Source organism: Vanessa tameamea, chromosome 12 (assembly GCF_037043105.1).
Source record: "Vanessa tameamea isolate UH-Manoa-2023 chromosome 12, ilVanTame1 primary haplotype, whole genome shotgun sequence".
Taxonomy (NCBI): Eukaryota; Metazoa; Arthropoda; class Insecta; order Lepidoptera; family Nymphalidae; genus Vanessa; species Vanessa tameamea.
The window spans coordinates 12,230,232-12,249,597 of record NC_087320.1 but is presented as its reverse complement, the minus strand read 5'-3'; the positions used below and the strand labels follow the sequence as shown (position 1 = coordinate 12,249,597).

At 34.8% G+C, this 19,366-nt stretch overlaps 1 protein-coding gene across 1 annotated transcript; it reads left to right on the top strand.

The window, feature by feature from the left end:
• Window positions 1-4,044: 4,044 nt before the first annotated feature.
• LOC113402339 (pyruvate dehydrogenase E1 component subunit beta, mitochondrial) lies at window positions 4,045-12,699 on the top strand. The gene is made up of 8 exons (XM_026642556.2): window positions 4,045-4,430; window positions 7,236-7,389; window positions 7,987-8,173; window positions 8,576-8,698; window positions 8,789-8,890; window positions 10,346-10,465; window positions 12,039-12,219; window positions 12,509-12,699. Exons 1-8 carry the CDS (start codon window positions 4,222-4,224, stop codon window positions 12,528-12,530), a joined length of 1,098 nt encoding a protein of 365 aa, XP_026498341.2. The 5' UTR covers window positions 4,045-4,221; the 3' UTR covers window positions 12,531-12,699.
• Window positions 12,700-19,366: the final 6,667 nt, after the last annotated feature.

Sequence of the window (19,366 nt, the reverse complement as noted above, 5' to 3'; positions counted from 1 at the left end):
AATTACGACATGATTTTATATTTCCCATTTAAGCTTATTACTTCCATTATTTAAAATAACATTATTAGGACATATTATTCAATTGGTTTTTTGTCAACAAAAACTTATTAGTAGCACGAACTTGGCAATATTTACATTCACGTCTCGAAAGCACATAAACCCTTAGTCCTGCGTTCTAGCTCTTTCTGGTGTTATGTGATTATGTACGAAAATAGCGTTGAAGAATAAGCTGCAAGCCCTCTCCTATAGATGAGAGGAGGCCTTAGCCCAGCAGTGGAACACTTACAGAATATTAATGTAAGGGATATTAACATCTTAAATCCCATGGTTGGCATTGCATAGACGGTGCAATGAGTGAATCGTGCTTCTTACAAGTGGTAGTTTCTTTCAATCCATTTAAAAACATCATCATAATAGTGATAGTTTAAATGTTTCACTAAATTACGACCTGTTTTCGATGTTTTCCTTTACCGGGGAGCGCGAGTTTTTTTATACTATAGGTGGTGATGGCAAATGAGCAGGAAGCTCACCTGATGGAAAGCGACTACCACCGCCCTTGGACATCTGCAACATCGAGGAGCTCCTAGACGCGTTGCCGGCCCTTGAGAAATGTATAGACTCTTTTTTGAAGGTTCCTAAGTCGTATTAATCGCAAAAAAAACACAATGAAAAACCTACATTGATCGGTTAAGATGCACGCGTTCTAACCAATGGGGTTCTTAGCCCTAATTGTTTGCATATTATGTCACTTTACGTACAAAGCGAACTTTCAATCTAAACTATATATATTACAAAATTACCTGAATATGTTATTTACTAGCATACTAGTTAGCATTTTAGTTAAAAATATAACCGTCTAACATTGTTTACATGTTTTTAAAACTAGTTAGAAAGCGTCTAGAGATGAAACCTCATTGTATGAAGTGAACTTATTATTAAACCAAGCTAAACTCGTGTTTGCACGTGTACCCAGAGCGATCACGTTCTAAAAGTTGAGTTGCACTGGAAAGTCTGCGATACACAGAGGAACATGTGTTTGATCACATTATACCCTTTGTATTGATAAACATTGTGAATTATGTCAACATGCACAAAACAAAATATATTCCAATTAATATGTACAGAGTAAATTTATGTTTTATATATGATATTTTAGATTCAAGGTTTTTTTTAATAAATGCCCATATTCACAATATAATTCCATTACAATAATTCTAGATTTACTCAAAGTGCATACTGTGCGACTTTATGCTTCATATAAAAACTACCGAATAAAGGTAAACTTTTCAAGGTAGAACATCAAAGAAAAGCGGACGAAAGTTTTCCTATTTAAGTTTGTAGTAACTAAATAAACGAAGCCTATGCAATATAAATCGAAGGCGCAGCACATTACAAATACAATTACAAAATTAACTTACCTATTTTTATTAGTTTTCGTTACGTTATTTTTACCAACAGAATGAAACCATAATTTTACAACTACCTCCTAGACTACAACACATCATTCATCACATCAGCGCACTCGTAAGGTGTCGCAATTTCCTTTACTTTAATCAAAGAGTCCTTTTAATGGGAAATTGTGTAAAAATATGTGAAAAAAAATTATATAGGAGTTTTACTGAATATAATTACGTAAAAAGATATTGACTAACTTAATTCTCATACATGATTCCTTAATTTAACGTCATGTAATAATTATGTTTATGAATTAATCTTCCAGCTCTTTGACCTACAGGATATGGAATCAGAAAAAAACGTAAAAAAGCCAAATGTACGCAAATATGTATCTGCGGGTTCTATTTACCTGAAAAGGCAAAACTACAGGCGAATGAGGCAAAAGGCAGTAAGTAGAAAAATAATAAATTTAAAGTAAAATACGTTTTTGAAATGGAACTTTAAAATGTACCTTTACTAAATTTTAGGGTTATATTAGGTTAGGCTTTTGGCTGTTGAGGAATTCCTTCGCCTGGAGCCAGAGTGTAGAATCAGGTCGTGATTTCAGGTCAACTGAGCCATCATATAAAATTTCATCACCCTGGTAAAAGATCAAATGATTCAAATTCAGTTTGTAAAACCTGGCCCGAACAAAAAAACATTGCAAGTTCTATGAAAGCTTGTTTTACAGAACGCACACGGCCATTCACTCGCACCAACGCACATACAAGCAAGCTTTAAAAAAATACTCCCTTAATGTTTTGCCGAGGCCCACAAATTATATATACTCGTAGAAATCTTGAGCAAAGTATAATAAAAATGGACAAGGACTACAGACTATTAAAATACAATGGTAACGTATTTTCAAATGACACCTCAGGGAAGACATAAAATAAACATAGTATTTCGATACGAAGCGGTTTAATTTTGCGTAGAGCCAATAAAATGTAACATTACAGATGAATCTTAATGTAGGTCAAGGGCGGGACGGACTGACCACTTCGTCGCGCAAGAGAGCTCATCCGGGCAATGATGACTGCAATGATGGGGAAAATTATCCCATTTTGAAATCAAAATTGAACGAGAATCTTTGTAACATTTTAGTCAATACTTTTAGAAATACTGTTGTAAATCAACTTTAAAAATAATCATGTAAAAACCACCAAATAAAATTAAAATCAACGATAAACTGTTTAATGTCAATTAGATGAGAGACAATAATTTTAAAGAAAACTAGCAATGTTTTTTTTTCTATCAACAAATGAGTAATATATGCATGTAGTACTATTTGTTTAATTTTATCATCCATATAATTTTAAAATCGGTATAAAATGAAAATTTACAAAAATCTTCCACTTTAAATCGCTGACATCGGTCATGAAATTTCTAATTTACGTGGGAAAATCTTGTAGCAAGCATTCCAGAGCAATAGGAATAACGTTCTGAAATGGATTTTTGAGGATATGTCCAATAATAAATTATAATATAATATTATTAATATTAATTTAACTGCATAAATAAGTATTTCTAATATATTTTACCCTTCAATTAGTTGTAGGTTTATATAAGTCATAGAAGCTGGCATTTTTACATCGGTAGACGCAATGTACACCATAGATCTTAAAATGATCCTCGTAAAGGAATGATACCCCATAGCTGAATCCGCATGGTCAATTAACTAAGTAGGTTATAGTGTCTAAATAGAGTAGCAGATCCCAAAGTCCTTGGATCAAACCCTAGGTCCGGCCATTAAAATAAAATATTGGGTTTTTCTGACAATAATAATTCTTAGTAAGCACATATAATTATGCGGGGCAGCTTGCGTAGTGGCAATATCATCAGTATTATATATTTGAAAAATATCTTTCTATTATCCTTCTATTTAACATACATAGTGGCGCCGATGTCATCACATTTAATTAACCGACGAATAACGACGACGAAAAAACAAATAAACAAATAATAAAAAACTAAAATTCTCGAATAAAATAATTCACACGGAAATTAATACAAAAAACAAACACCATTCGCAAAATTAGTTCAATAATCTGGTAAAACGGCAGCGTGAGCGTTGGATTTATATGTCCACCCGCTCCCCGCACAGCCCCCTTTTACTTCAGCCGGCGTTACTTTAGGTTAATAATTTTGAGAAAGAATAGTTCGGTAAATGTAACAATATCGCCGATAATGTTACAGGATGTTGTCTAATAATTTGTTTAATTAATAAAATACAAAAAAAATCCTGTGGCTGTCTATGAATGTATATGATTATTATTTTGTGTTTGGTCTTAAAACACCTGCTTAAAATGTCGCAGGTCTATTGTATAAATGTAACATGTTTCTTTCTAGGAGGAAGAGGAATCATTTTACTAATGGGTCATTCATGGCTAAGAAAATCAACTGGCAATACCATTGAAAGTACATTTATTTCCAAGTTATTACTTCTGTCTGTATATTATATTTAAGCGATTAGAAACGTTATATAGTAATAAACATTTTTCTTTTTATAGTGAATTAATAATATACGAAAATATTTTTCACCAGTAGTTATAACCAGCTATATTTTATTTCTGAACGCTAAGCTACAAACGTCACCATCGCTTTTGACGTATATAAACTTCACTTTAGTCGATTGCGACCTCCATTCATCCTTCGTCGCACCGAAAACACGATTTTAACATCATTATTCACAAAAATAACCGAAAAATACACTAAAAAGGCTTCAAATAAGCTGATACGTGTGCTGCATTTAGATTATAAGTGATAATTTAAAGTGTTTTAGTGAAAATGGCGTTAAAATCATCACCGGTTCTGTTCGGACTTCTAGCACGATTATCTCGTCGTTCTTTTTCAACATCAAAAGCCTTAGCATCGAAACCAGTGACAGTACGTGATGCCTTGAACCAAGCGATAGATGAAGAAATGGAGAGAGACGATAAGGTTTTCGTTTTAGGAGAAGAAGTGGCCCAGTATGACGGCGCTTACAAAGTAACGAGGTAATTTAATAGTAACCTCTTCGCTACATTCTCTTATAAACACCGTATGCTAATTTTGAAACACATGTTTAATCAAGTTTTTGGTCAAGGCAACAATCATACGCTATATATATAACACAATGTTATATAACCAACTTCTGTTGACAGTTCTTAACTTTGAAATTAATATTCGCACTTTTTTTTTTTTTTGTACTTTTGCACTCGATTTCTAGCTGGCAAAGACATTACTTTTAAAAGTTACATAATGAAAAGCAAATTTTTTAGATTATTCTCATGTTTTATTTGACATCATCTTATCTATATGATGTAAAGGACACTTAAGACTTTATTGTATTTTTTTTTTTCATTATTATGCAGTATATTAACAAATATAATATTATACTTTTTGCGTCACTGAAGCAATTATGATAAATACAATATACACATTATCAATATATCTTGTTTTATCTATGTATTAATATGTCTCTATAATATCATATTCTATGATATAGCTGGTAATATTATAAAATTTCTAAATATTTTAAATTTTTGATAGTCAATTTAACTAATATAATTATAATTGTCCTTGCCTCTTATCTACAACCACAAACAATAATAAAGCATATACATGCAGTCAAATCTTTATTACAAATATTTAATTTGAGCTTAAGTTCTATTAAATATATTTAACACAAGAATATTATTTCAATTTTGTTACATTATTTTATATCTGTATAAAGCAGTGTTGCTGTTTATTTATAAATATCAAAAATAATGTTAATTAATTATTCAATTAACATACCGGGCTATTTTAATTATAATAGTAAATACTGAGTTTTTTACTTGATCTTCTCTGAATATTCTAATTTAAAATTTAATTTAACTTTCTTATAGAATTTAATTATCTACTACTTAGATTAATCTAGTTTGAGTTATTTAAGTGAATCAAACTATACTCTATTCCAACCATAACAGGAAAAAAGCCAAATTAACAACATTTGACACCAAATTGACACAATCTCATTGGTCGAGAGCTTAATGAATCTATGATATTTACTATGTATTTGCAAAAAAATGGTGTTTTGAACGTCGATGAAACTGTCATCGGAATTTTGAAAGTAAAATTAAAGTGGAAATAAGTAGTTAAGTGCAATAGTGTTGTATTATAAATAAAGATATATTAATCATAACCTCTTAGTAGTGCACAATATAGTTGTGTTATTAGCAAATCACATGAAATATGTATATCTAAGGTTTGTTTATCTTTTTTCCTACTGCCATTGGAATAGGCTATAGATCATACTTCAATCATTTAAATATATAGATATCAATTATAACCCACTTTTTAAATTAACACAGTATTAGACTTTTATGGTTTTTACAACAACAAATTAAACTGATACATTAGAAGAACAAGAGACATAATATATATGAAGCCAGTTGTCACCCATGGTTTCGGGGCTTACCATCAGGTTTTATGTATAAAAGAGGTTATATTCTTGAGGCTCAAGCTTGCTTCATACCAAAATACATCAAATTCAGTTCAGTGGATTGGCTGTGAAAGAGTAACAGACAGACAGAGTTACTTTCCCATTTATAATATTAGCATTGATGATATACAAGCAAAAATATTGTGATATGTATTATATACTAAAACTTACTGTGAAACATCTGACAACTGCTGGTTAAGTAAATATTGTATTATATTAATGAGTCATTCAAACCTTTAAATGATAATTTGTACAATTTGAATAAACATATATTTGTTTTAAAGTGACATAGGTTTGTGTAATACAAGCTAAGTTAAGAATTAATCTGTGCCCTCTTGGCACAAATAAAAGTCAAAACTAAAAAAAAAAAGTTAAGAATGGGTATTCAGTTGTATTTAAATATAGTCAGATAATTGAAATTATCTGACTATATTTACATCAAATCAAAATATACTTTATACCAGGTAGGATTTTACAAACACTTTTGAATCATCATTTTACAAACTATATTAAGTGAACTGGTTCAGAATGTAGTTTCTACTGAGATTGAGCGGCCTAGTATAATCACTATAAACTCAAACTCAAACTCAAATTCCTTTATTCAACATAGAAGCATTACACTTTCTTATTGATGGTCAAATTAAACACTACCACCGGTTCAGAAAAAGGAACATCCTGACCTGAGAAGAACCGGCGAAAGAAACTCAGTGGGTCTTTTTTTTTTTGTCAAATTAATTACATACATAATTGTATATGAATAGAAACAGCCAGGAGGCGATCGTTGCATTCGAAAGGTGTGCTATCAAGCATAAACTCACTAATTGTATAGTAACCTTTAGCACACGAGCGTTCCTTAACGATTTTTTTAAATTTGGCAACAGAAGCATTTTGAACACTTTCTGGGATCATGTTGTAGAAGCGTATACATTGCCCCATAAAAGAGTTACTGACTATGCAGTCGAGTAACAGGAGTAACAAGATTGTGTTTGTTCCTTGTATTTCTTATAAATATTGATAATTAATAGTGATATATAATTCTGGCATTATTTTCTGGGTAAAGTTGTGTGACTACAAATATATTACCTTTCATATTTGGGGCCCAAAATCCATGTACAACATATGGTGAGCTTCATCCAGAACTAAATATTAGCATTGTTCTATAACCGGAGCTGTACATATATTTATATATTTTTCTAATATTTAATGTCGCTCCAGTCAATATTTCTGATGACCTTTACTTGACTCGGGATTATAGAACTATGTTATTTAAATCTTTTGATAGTATTCTTATAAAATGTTTACTTACCAAGTGAAATCATGATGTTCTTCTGTTTAGGGGGCTTTGGAAGAAATATGGTGATAAGAGAGTAATCGACACGCCCATCACAGAAATCGGTTTTGCCGGTATCGCTGTTGGAGCTGCATTTGCAGGACTTAGGCCGATATGTGAATTTATGACTTTCAATTTCTCAATGCAGGCTATTGATCATGTAAGTTGCATCGTATGAATTTATGTGCAATCTGGATAGACCAGTCTAGATATTTGTGTTAACTTGGGCTACATTTTTAACACGTCTACTGTGAAACAGAAATACTTTGTAATGTTTTGTTCCAGTTTGAAGAATGAAGTGAGAGTAAGCACATATAACATGCTAAAAACATATCTTATTCTATATGTCTATATCTAGTGATAAGTCATTGTGCATTGTGTTGAAACCAAACAGCAATACTTAGTTTTGTTGTGTTTTAGTTTGAAGGGTGAGTGAGCCAGTTTAACTACAGGCACGAAAGACATTACATCTTCGCGCATTGGCATTGTAAGGAATGGGTAATATTTCTAATAGCGACTAATGACTATGGCCGGTGGTGAACACTTAACATCGTAGGACCCATTTGCCGGTTCCCAGAGTTGGTAGCCAATTAAGGAATCGTTCCTATTTCTTATGAGGCCAATGTCTATGTGCTGCGGTGACCCGAGTACTTACACACAAAAGTGTGTGCTACTGTTTTTGCCGAGAGTATCGAGGTCGCCCTTCCCGAATGCAACTCTGCCTATCGTCGTCCATAAACGCAGAAGCGGTCCGCAGATAATAAACTCCGCGGCGAAGACGTTCTACATGTCGGCGGGCGCCGTGCCCGTGCCGGTCGTGTTCCGCGGGCCCAACGGCGCGGCGGCGGGCGTGGCGGCGCAGCACTCGCAGTGCTTCGGCGCGTGGTACGGCCACTGCCCCGGCCTCAAGGTGCTCATGCCCTACTCCTCCGAGGACGCCAAAGGTGAATGACGGGACTCCCGGCCGAGTACTTGTTTATAATGTAAATTAACGTAAACTACCTGTGAGGTGAGGAGCCAACGCCAAATAGTTTATGGTCAGACAAGAGATCTTGAATAGTCTGGTCAAATCTGGCAATTTCGTTACGTGCAACTTACGATGTTCCTATTTTTATATCCGGATGCCTTAGAGGCCAGTTTGTAGGTTGCCTGAACTATGTTTGCTTACAAGGTTCAGTACCATACAAGCTATAAAATCGGTCATGAAGACATCGTCATCATCAAATCAATTGACTGACATCCAACCAACCTAACTCTCTTATTTACAATATTAGTATGTAAGAGCAAAGAAATGTTGATGATAAATACGTACAATAAATTTTAAACTACCACTATTTTCATTTCAGGTCTCCTTAAAGCTGCCATCAGAGACAACGACCCGGTTGTATTTCTAGAGGACGAGATTTTGTACGGTATGCCGTTCCCGATGTCTGACGAGGCGCTGGCACCTGACTTTGTACTGCCAATCGGTACGAATTATTCAATAATCTCAATATCATTTAATTGACGTACATTTAAATTTTTTTGTAGTTTTGCTAATTGCTTTCTAATGTTTACAGGTAAAGCGAAAATAGAAAGGCCCGGTAATCACATAACGGTCGTTTGTGCCGGTAAAGCCACGGACACTGCGCTGCAGGCCGCCAACGAACTTTCTGGAAAAGGTATTTAAACAATATAATATATTAACAGAACTAATTCGATTTATAGGACGGATCAGTTTAAGTATCCTTCTGTAATATACAAAATATCTGTGAGAATGAGCGGCCTGGGCACTGCCCACGCAGGAAACACGTTACTGCCTAGACTCATAAATACGGTGCAATGTCGCAACGACCAGTTGTGGTGACCACAATGAAGACATTTGTGAGGTTCGAAGATATATATTTCAGTTGGTCTACTAATACAGAGCAATATTTCAGCTGATTTATTTGACTATTCTCGAATTGAAATCGATCGTATATAGAATTCGAATTCTTAAAATAGAGTTCTCAAACTTTAATCGTAAATATATTAATTAATTGTAGACAAGGAGAAGCATACCTGCTGACCTTGGATACCAACTGCCAAACAAATTCACGTAGACCGATTGCATCCAAAAAAGTTTAAGTTAACATTATCTTTAGTGTATTTTTAAAAACGTTCATTCGTGGTCCTTGTTTCTGAAGATACGATGACGCGCTACGTTAAAACTCTGGAAGCAACGTGTAATGGAAACTACATCAAACTGTGATATAGTGTATGCCAATTATTCTAAAGCCTTTGATAGTTTTTTTCACGAAATCCTAATCTAAATGTTTAAAGGAATACGGTACATATTTGCGCGAATGTACTCAAGCAGTCACGATTAAGGGCTATCCTACTTCAAATATTATTATTACGTGTGGCGTCTCCCAAGGATCTCACTGCGGTCCTCTACTGTTCAATGTTTTTGTAACGTCGTCGACGAAGTTCGTTGTATACAAAATTCTGATACTAAGCGTCGTATCGTTATTATATGAGTTTATCATATCAGAAAAGAAATCATTCGATTAATGTTTACTGTAGCTTTGGGTACAGCGTCCTCGTACCCTCACACACTTGTTAGTAAACTACTATTTGATAAACATATAACTCAGATTCTTGATGTAGATTATAAAATATAAAACATTATAACAACCCGATTTTAAAAATCCAAATATTCTAATCTTACTATTTAAAGAATACTGTAACTTTTATTCGAAAATAACGTCCGATTTTGATTTCTCCGTGATCACAAATCACAAAAATATATATCAAATAAAAATCAAACAGTGGGGCATCAAATGAACAACTGCATTTATAAGAAATGTCACAGCTATATAAAAAACCTATTGAATTTGGAACTCTTTGTAGAATGAAAGATCTTATAAAAATCGGCAATTTCATGAGTAGGCTAGTGTAGAGTTGTGTTTAATCATTTTGTATTAAAGGCAAAATCTTTGGCAATAAATGACACAACAAATATTTCAATTATTCAAAAATTAATAATCAATAATAAGGCCTGCTTCACAACATTTGTGAATTTCATTTAAGCGATTGAAATATGTTAAACCAACATAAAATATTAGTGTTATGATGTATATGTTTATTTATTTCAGGTATTGAATGCGAAGTGATCAACCTTAGGTCGATAAGGCCGATGGACTTCGACACGATCGCGCAGTCCGTCGCCAAGACGCACCACCTCATCACCGTCGAGCAGGGCTGGCCTCAGTCTGGTGAGTGAATGACTAATGTTACCATTAATCTTGTCATTGCTTTTGTACGGGCAAATCCGGTGCTCAGTTCAAAATGAAATATTTTATTTACAAAGAATGATAAAAAAAATAAAAGTTTCTTGCTGAAAAAAATAATGAATTGTCCTATAAATTTGCTTCTATTTTATTTATAATCGTAAATCAAAATTGTATAATTAATTATAGGTACGAACAATCTAAGGCTGCCATTAGGGTATTTTTTTAAAACCCATTGGTTTTATTTTGTAAAGAGATAAAAAGCGTTAGGCGCCCATTAAATTATCTTTCTGAGGAAACCATATCCCCTGTCTCACGTTACCCATACTTCGGACATATATTTGTTTCTTAAATCAGTCGTTGCTTAACTGCGCAAGTTAAGACTAGATGACAGCAGAATATTGACAGTGATTTGTATTCATTATCATATCGGTTAGAAGGGTGAGTGAGCCAGTGTAATCACAGGCACAAGGGACATAACATCTTAGTTCCCGAGGTTGGTGGCGCATAGGTGATGTAAGGAATGGTTAATATTTCTTACAGCGCCTTTGTCTATGGGCGGTGGTGACCACTTACCATCAGGTGGCCCATATGCTCGTCCGCCAACTAACGCCATAAAATATATATATTGTAGTGGAAGGAACTATGACATATTATTCATCAGAATAATTTGTAAACTTTGTGCAACATAAAAAAAATGTCTGACTGAAATTAATGATGAAATTCGGTAGGTCATCGGTTTCTTTATTAAAGAGATTCGGGACATAAGAAAAGTTAACTCTGAGAAGAGATCGATGTCAGAGCAACGTTGCGAACCGTTTTAGCAAAGTATCTAGTAGACTTTTTATAAACGGGAGTTCCCTCTCATAGTACTCTCACGAGGTATACGTCATAATAGGCTCCGACTACTGTTGCGTAAATGGTTCTGATTATCTCGCTGGTCAGGCCTTATGTCGCTTTCGTTAAACTGTCATTGTAAATGTCTTGTGTGCGACAATTATATGAGTTAAGCCTATTTGGATCCCCTATTTCACCACACCAGCCAGTGCATTATTAGTCTACTGCTCAAGGGTACATAGCTCCTGGTCTATGAATACAATTATTTCATCATCCGTAAGCGTCTAGCAGTAAATGCTTTTTTGATCAATCAATTTGTTAAGGAGAGGTTTATGAACGATGTTTTATATTCTTTCGTTCCTCTTTCGCAATTTACCTTTATCATTCGGTCTTCTAAATATTAGTAAGCGTTATAAAAGGCTTTCTCTGTAACTAGCGAGATCAACCGTACTAGTTTCTTCTAAACCGCCGCGCCCGGACTCGGATATTAAATGGCCACTGTAAAAATGTTGACAGTAGACACGAGACTGTATGTCGATTTAGGGCATAGACTCAGCGACGGGTAGTCTTCTCGCTTTTTGGACGCTCTCAGGATGAGTCGAGACGCCGTCACACGTTGTCTCCTCCTGGAACGATCGTTCGAGCTGTCGAACTCTCGTACTCCATAAGCGACGGTACGCGGAGGCCACGGCCAGTAGAGCGGGCGAGTGACGCGTTGCAGGCATCGGCGCGGAGATCTGCGCGCGCGTGATGGAGTCGCCGACGTTCTTCGAGCTGGACGCGCCGGCGTGGCGCGTGTCGGGCGCCGACGTGCCCATGCCCTACGCGCGCGCGCTCGAGGCGCTGGCGCTGCCGCGCGCCGCCGACGTCGTGGCCGCCGCCGCCGCCGTCATCGGGAACAAGTGAGACGCCCCCCACACCCCCCACACACACGCACACACACGCACACATCCTCATTAGCTCAATACTATTACTACTATATTGTATATTGTAAAAAGAAAACATAAGCGGTGTCGTAAACTCAGGAGCCCGATCGAATAGTCGTCGTGCGTAAATACTTAACTTTGAAGAATGGAATTTTGCGATAGGCCTCTTAAAGAGCAGCTGCTTCGATATATATATTTTGATAGAGACGCTCAAACTTTTTTTGACACGATGTGAATTAAAATTTCTTTAATGTTGTCATTCCAGGATAGCTGAAGCAGCGAACTAGCAAAATTAGAATCTCCAGTGAAACATCATTGCCAGAAGAAATTGTAAATATTTATTTATGTTATTGGATATACGTATAAAAAAAAACATTGATTATATCGTTCGATTCTCACAAACTCGTCAGGAATGGAGTTAGATAAATATTATAAAATAAATATATATTGTTTATATTTTGTTTTGTTTTATTTATAACGATACCACCCACTCATCAGATATTCTACCGCCAAACAGCAGTACTCAGTATTGTTGTGTTCCAATTAGAAGGGTGAGTGAGCCAGTGTAACTACAGGCACAAGGAACATAACATCTTAGTTCCCAAGGTTGACGGCGCATTGGTGATGTACATACATTACATTAGCAGCCTGTAAATTTCCCACTGCTGGGCTAAGGTCTCCTCTCCCTTTTGAGGAGAAGGTTTGGAGCATATTCTACCACGCTGCTCCAATGCGGGTTGGTGGAATACACAAGTGGCAGAATTTCGTTGAAATTAGGTGCATGCATGCACATGCAGGTTTCCTCACGATGTTTTCCTTCACCGCCGAGCACGAGATGAATTATAAACATAAATTAAGCACATGAAACTTCAGTGGTGCCTGCCTGGGTTTGAACCCGAAATCATCGGTAAAGATGGACGCGTTTTAACCACTGGGCCATCTCGGCTCGGCATTTTGGTGATGTAAGTAATGGTTAATATTTCTTACAAGACCATTGTCCATGGGCGGTGGTGACCACTTACTATCAGATGGCCCATTTGCTCGGGCGCCTACCGATACCAAAAAAAAAAAACTGTTTTACTAGTGTATCTGTACTATGTGGCCAATCGTTGGCCAGTAATTCTTTCGACGCGTTCTTTGCTTTGACTGTCTATCTAAACATAATTATTATCAAAGTTTTAAGATTACAATCCTTAAAAAAACAATAAAAGTGAAAAATCATCCACTGCTTGTACAATCCATTGGTGCAAACAAAACTACTCAGGACCTTTTTTACCTTGTTTTTATGTTTTTGTTTCTGTCCAAATTAACTCTTTCAATCATTTTCTAAACTCGGGTCAATTAAACGCATATTTTTGGAAACTGAGCAAATTAAAATTTAAAGTAATCATTAATATAATATTTTAGGAGAGAGTAACTTCTTAGTAGTACTGTTGAGTGTATCGTGTGGAATAATTTAATGCGAGTATATATACAAAAAATAATCAAAAATACAAACAAAGATAAAAAAAGCAATATCCAATAAGATTTCCTACATTTAGACCAGCGATCCTCGTTAGCTGGCAAATTTGTGGCCGTCTCGCTTCGCATTAGACTTCACGTCCATTGAAGTTACCTGCAGAATATCTGTATGTAACCTTCTCAAGTACAATTTTTGGCGCTCATAAGAAAATTTTAGCCAGGGCTTATTTCTGCCTGAAACTGTACTAGGTGCAAATACGGCCTTAAATTGAATACTGCTCTCAACTCTGGGTGGGTGCTCCTTAGTACCAACTTCTTCCATTTGACCGTATTATCGTCAATCAAGCCCTTTTCGACCTAATCCTTTGGCTTTGCATAGAGATATTGGATCACTCTGCATCTTCTACCTTATTTTTCATGGGGAATGTTCCGAAGAATTGATTGGATTAATCCCGGCTGCTGAATTTCACTTTCAGATATCGCGTCAAAATTCCAAGTTTAACTCGCTGTTGTAGACATCTAAGTGGTGACCTAAATGTTCACTACAGCGCGATTTTTAAGGCGTTTTCTGCCTCACACAACCTCTCCATGGAAACAGCTTTCGCTGGGGGTTTCTCCGAACCGATACGAAGCTATGGCTTGGCTTTCATTAAAGGGTGTAGGAGGTTTAATGTCATGTATCTCCTGTGCACACTACGAAAAATATGCCGTAAAACTGCTTGGCGCTTATGTTCCGAACTGCGGAATTTGGATTCGACTTGAGACAAAGATCGAGCTCATATACATACGTATGTAATGGTGGCGAAAATTCAACAGCGTATACATTGATAGCGTCACCCACTGGATCAATCTCTTTATTGTAACCCGTAAAACAGGAAAAATGATCAAACAAAAAAATATTTAATATTTTTAAAATAAAGTGGTCTAGACGGACTAATCCCAAAAAATGACGTCTTCCAGCTTTGAAAATTATTATGAATTTAATATGAAAATAAATAATATCAGTTTAAGGATTTTTTGTAATACCTAACTGAAAATCTTTGTACATCAAAATTGAACATAAATAATAGTGCAACAATGCACAAGGAATATTAGAAGTGCCTGTAGTTACTTTGAGTTACCCACCCTTTAAACCCCAACACAACAATACCTAGTATTTCTATTTGGCGGTTGAATATCTGATGAATGTATGGTAACTACCAAGACGGACTGGCACAAATCCCTACCCACAAATGTCGATATAAACCATCCAAAAAATGGTATGTATCAATACATATTATTTATGTTCAAATATACAGTTATCGGTATTTTTGTATCACCCATCAAATTAAATCAAAATCAAATCAAAATACTCTTTATTGTACACCAATAAACACGTACTTTAGTCACGTTCAGGAAAGATGCACAAGAGGCGGCCATATCGCTAAAACAGCGATATCTTCCAGGCAACCGGGTGTACATAGCAGAGACAAACATAATATATAAATACATTACAGTAAAATAATAATATATTTAAAATAATGTACAGCACTTCATTACTTCACCCATCATTACCACTGATCAATTTTCATCGCTATCCAGTCGATTGTCTTATTTTGGTCTACCAAATAAAAGATGTTATACATATTTATCACTCAATTCATATTCATACCCTATGTAACTAATGTTTCGTGTCTTGTGTCTTTAAATTACACTAGTAAAATGCACTTGGCTATCAATTCGCAATACAAAGCATTGCTTGACAGTGGGTATAAATGGCATAATTGAGGTCAATATGAGCCCTGAGCTACTTTTAGGTAAGTATATATCTAAAGTACCTAAAGGTTCATATTTAAACATAAATAAAACATATACTTATTTATTCTTCATATTTTTTTTATTACACGAACGTCAAAATTATTTCTAAATCTGCTCCATTTCAACAGATGTAATCGAACACCGGAGCGCGAAATCCATGTTACAAAAACTAGCGAAAAATCGGTAGCCAACAATGGTCCAATGTACAATGGACGTGGATTCTAAGCAAATATATTGTGCGAGAGACGTCCGCGTCGGGGGACGGTCGCTGACAGAATGATGGATCGTCTGCGTGGAAGCTCCACCATTGTCTCGCAAATAGTGGGTGTCGTATCGAGTAGAGATTTTGGTTCCGCTAAAAGCATTAATGCGGGACCGATTACATTATTATGTGAGTGGTATAATGTAGGTACATAAGAGTACATAACCTAATAACTAAAGGATCCCTATAATTCTTATGTTTTAAATAGGTATCCTATGAATGTTTATTGTCAAATAGTGGATGCTCCTTCTTCAATAGTGTATTTAACACGTTCGTTCCCGTTCTTTATTTAACTCGTTCATTATAACACATATCTGTTGACACATCACATGACGCAGTCAACTAGCTTAATTAGCATTTTAATTAACCTAGCCATTTTACTTAAGGTTCGTACAACCACGGAGCTATTCTCAAAGGAGATTAGTAATCTACGTGGGATATTAAATAAAGCTCCTCAAGTCTCAATCTGATGAGAAAACATTTGAGAATTTAAAAAAATCAGCATAATTTATTAGACTGATCCGGAATACAAACCAGGGTCCTAACAGTCGTATAAGGTAGACTTAAAACTAACAAAGTCGTTTTTCACTGGGAAATATATAATATGCTGTAAAATATGTCAGTATATTACCTGTTCTTAGTATTTCGAATAGCCTTATTGTTCTGTAATAACTCACTTCGCTTCCTCACAGTCAATGACCCTTGTCAGATTCTGACACTACGTTATCGTGTTAGAGATTTTACAGAATAGTATTCCAGTGGAAGGACCTTAGACCTTAAATCGATATGACATACTTGGTCGAAATACAAATAAAAGTAGTATTCAGTATATATTTGTCAAAAAATTTAATTGGATATACCCTAAATAGTTAATTGGAATAGTGCTGTATACTAAGGTATATTAATCAAGAACTGTTCGTAGTGCCTAATACAGCAGAACTATTAGCAAACCGCATAGAATACGCAAATATAATGTTTTTCTAATCCTTCAGCTTTTGACTGGTCCTAAATCTTTGGAAAATTATCTATAATGGGTACAGTACGTAAACGACTTTGCCAACTAATTAAAAGTCAAATGTATGTCTAAGTAAAAATAAACACAATCTCGCGTACCACGTCCCCCGGAGCAGAGGTTCAATTTACAAAAATATATTTATTTAGCAAATTCCCATTTTGATTATAAGCGTAGTGAACGCACGTGCGGTATTACGTTTTTCTCAAAATCTGTCCGTCCGTGTCCTTGCCGGTTGATGGATCACCTCCGAGCGAATTACCGCGGGAAATACAAGCGAATTATATTTTATTTCTATATCGAAGATTGACGTTTTCGTTAGGTCGGCTTTGAATTTTTTTTTGGTTTACGTCAACGCGAATGTGAAAGGAATTGAGATATTTTTTGGAAATTATTATTCAAAAAAATTGTAGCATTGCCTGGAATAACTTGGACAATTTTCTATTTATCTGTTATAGTCTAATATATAAAAAAAAATGTCTTAGAGAGTATATAATTTTCTTTTGTTTTGAACCTAGTAATTTTAAATAATGTTTGGTTATTTATAAATTACTTTAAATATGAAGTCCATAACATTAAAAATATTATATATACAATAAAATATGTAATTGAGATATCTAATTAAGGTGGCAAGAACGCTAATACCAGATTATTTAGTCAAAAATGAACCAGCATCTCCTGATTCGTGAATCTATCGTGTCTGCATGAGGGCAATCTAAATACTATATTTCATGATCTATTCAAGTGTATTCAATGTTTTATTTTTTTTAATGCGCAAAGAATAAATAATAAATTGCTTAGATCCGACTCCGATGATGATAGAAAATCCACGACACGACAGGAAAAATTCAGCAATTCAGACATAGGACCAATGTATTTACGTGCTTTCCGAGGCAACGCAGTATAAACCCTATTAACTTCGAGACCAAGAATAGTCTTTGCGTTTGTATTTTGAAAAACCTCTTATTGGCTCGATAGGGCTTCGGTTTGAACAGGAAGCCTATATTATCTCCTAAACTACCCAGTAGAACAACGATTCAGTCATATCTTATTATTAATAACCCAATAAACGAGTCTAAGACTATCATCATCAAAAAGTGTCAAAGTTTGGTTGTTCGCTAAACGCTTGCGAAAAGTTTGGCGTCTAACATGGCGCTAACTTCTGAACAGTTGTTTTTGATTGATGGCCGTTGCTATTTTAGATAAAACAATGAAAAAAGAATAATACAATAAATAAATAATTTTACACGAAAAAAGAAGCATGTTTTATGTATAATATTATTATCATCAAACATAAAAGTATATGTTAAAAATTTCTGCATTAAATTGTTGATATATATGACAAACCATTGATGCGATTTTTATGAAAATTTGGTGAGTTGTTCTGGGTACGCCCGGGAAGATCGCTGGTACACAAAAAAAAATAGTACTTTACTTTGTATGTTTGTCAATAAGGGATTTAAATAGAATCTTATTCTACCCGTGCGAAGCCGGGGTGGGGTCTTGTATTCATATAAACTATACCCTCCGTTTATAATCTTGTCATCATAATACTTATTATACGCTTTTAAGCTTGTAAGCTTTTAAGCTTAAACTCATCGACTCGGAACAACCCCTATTGACTTTAAAATCAGTTTACAAGCGGGGGTTACTTGAATGTGAAATCTGTTTGATAGGTAAAGTCCTGTTAAATTTTAATGCACTTGTTAAAGTCTGTTTAATGGCAATATTTATTTGAATGTATATTAAATCAATATATTGGCCAAAATGTTTTATATTGATCATAGATTTTCATCATATATTATACCGCCAAACAGCAATACTTTTATTTTTGTAAACCGTCTTGAAATGCGCTCTTCTGGTACAAACGTGAGTGAGCCAATGTAACCACAGATACAACGGGCATAACCTTAATTCCCTAGGAATCCCAGGATGGTAAATATTTTTTGGGCAGTTGCCACTCACTATCAGTAAGCCCCTTTTGCCAGTCTGCCTACTTATTTAAATAAATAAAGTAATAAATAATAATTTCACAAAATCGGAATTTTTTCTGTTCTAAGAAGAAAAAGATGGAGTTTAATTTGAAGATTTTATCTGATTCATGAAAATTTTCGCTTAATCTTTTCTTCTCTCGTGAAAATTCATTGACGCGCATCCGATACTTACTTTTTAGGATATATATTTACATTTTATATAAGACGCATACATAATTTATCATTAAATATGTTAACATTACTGTAGAATAATATCAAATAAGAAACAATAATTTTACAAATAATCTGAATATTACGAATTCAACTACATTATGTAGCCTGATACAAAATGAACAATTTAATTAGGTAATTGTGCGATTAAAATCATACACAGATTCCACCAATATAATTCTAACAGACAGATTACAATTCCCTTTAAACTGTACGCAAGACTAGTCAAATTAAAAGGTAAAATATAAAGGCAGCTTCGCCGTGTATGCTGCCAGGCCTACTGTATACATGACTGTATACAGTAGGCTGGCTAACCACATATACTAGTAGATTAAGTACTCAATAACCATACCCTCCTTGGTATAGTGGATAGTGTTATCACCATTT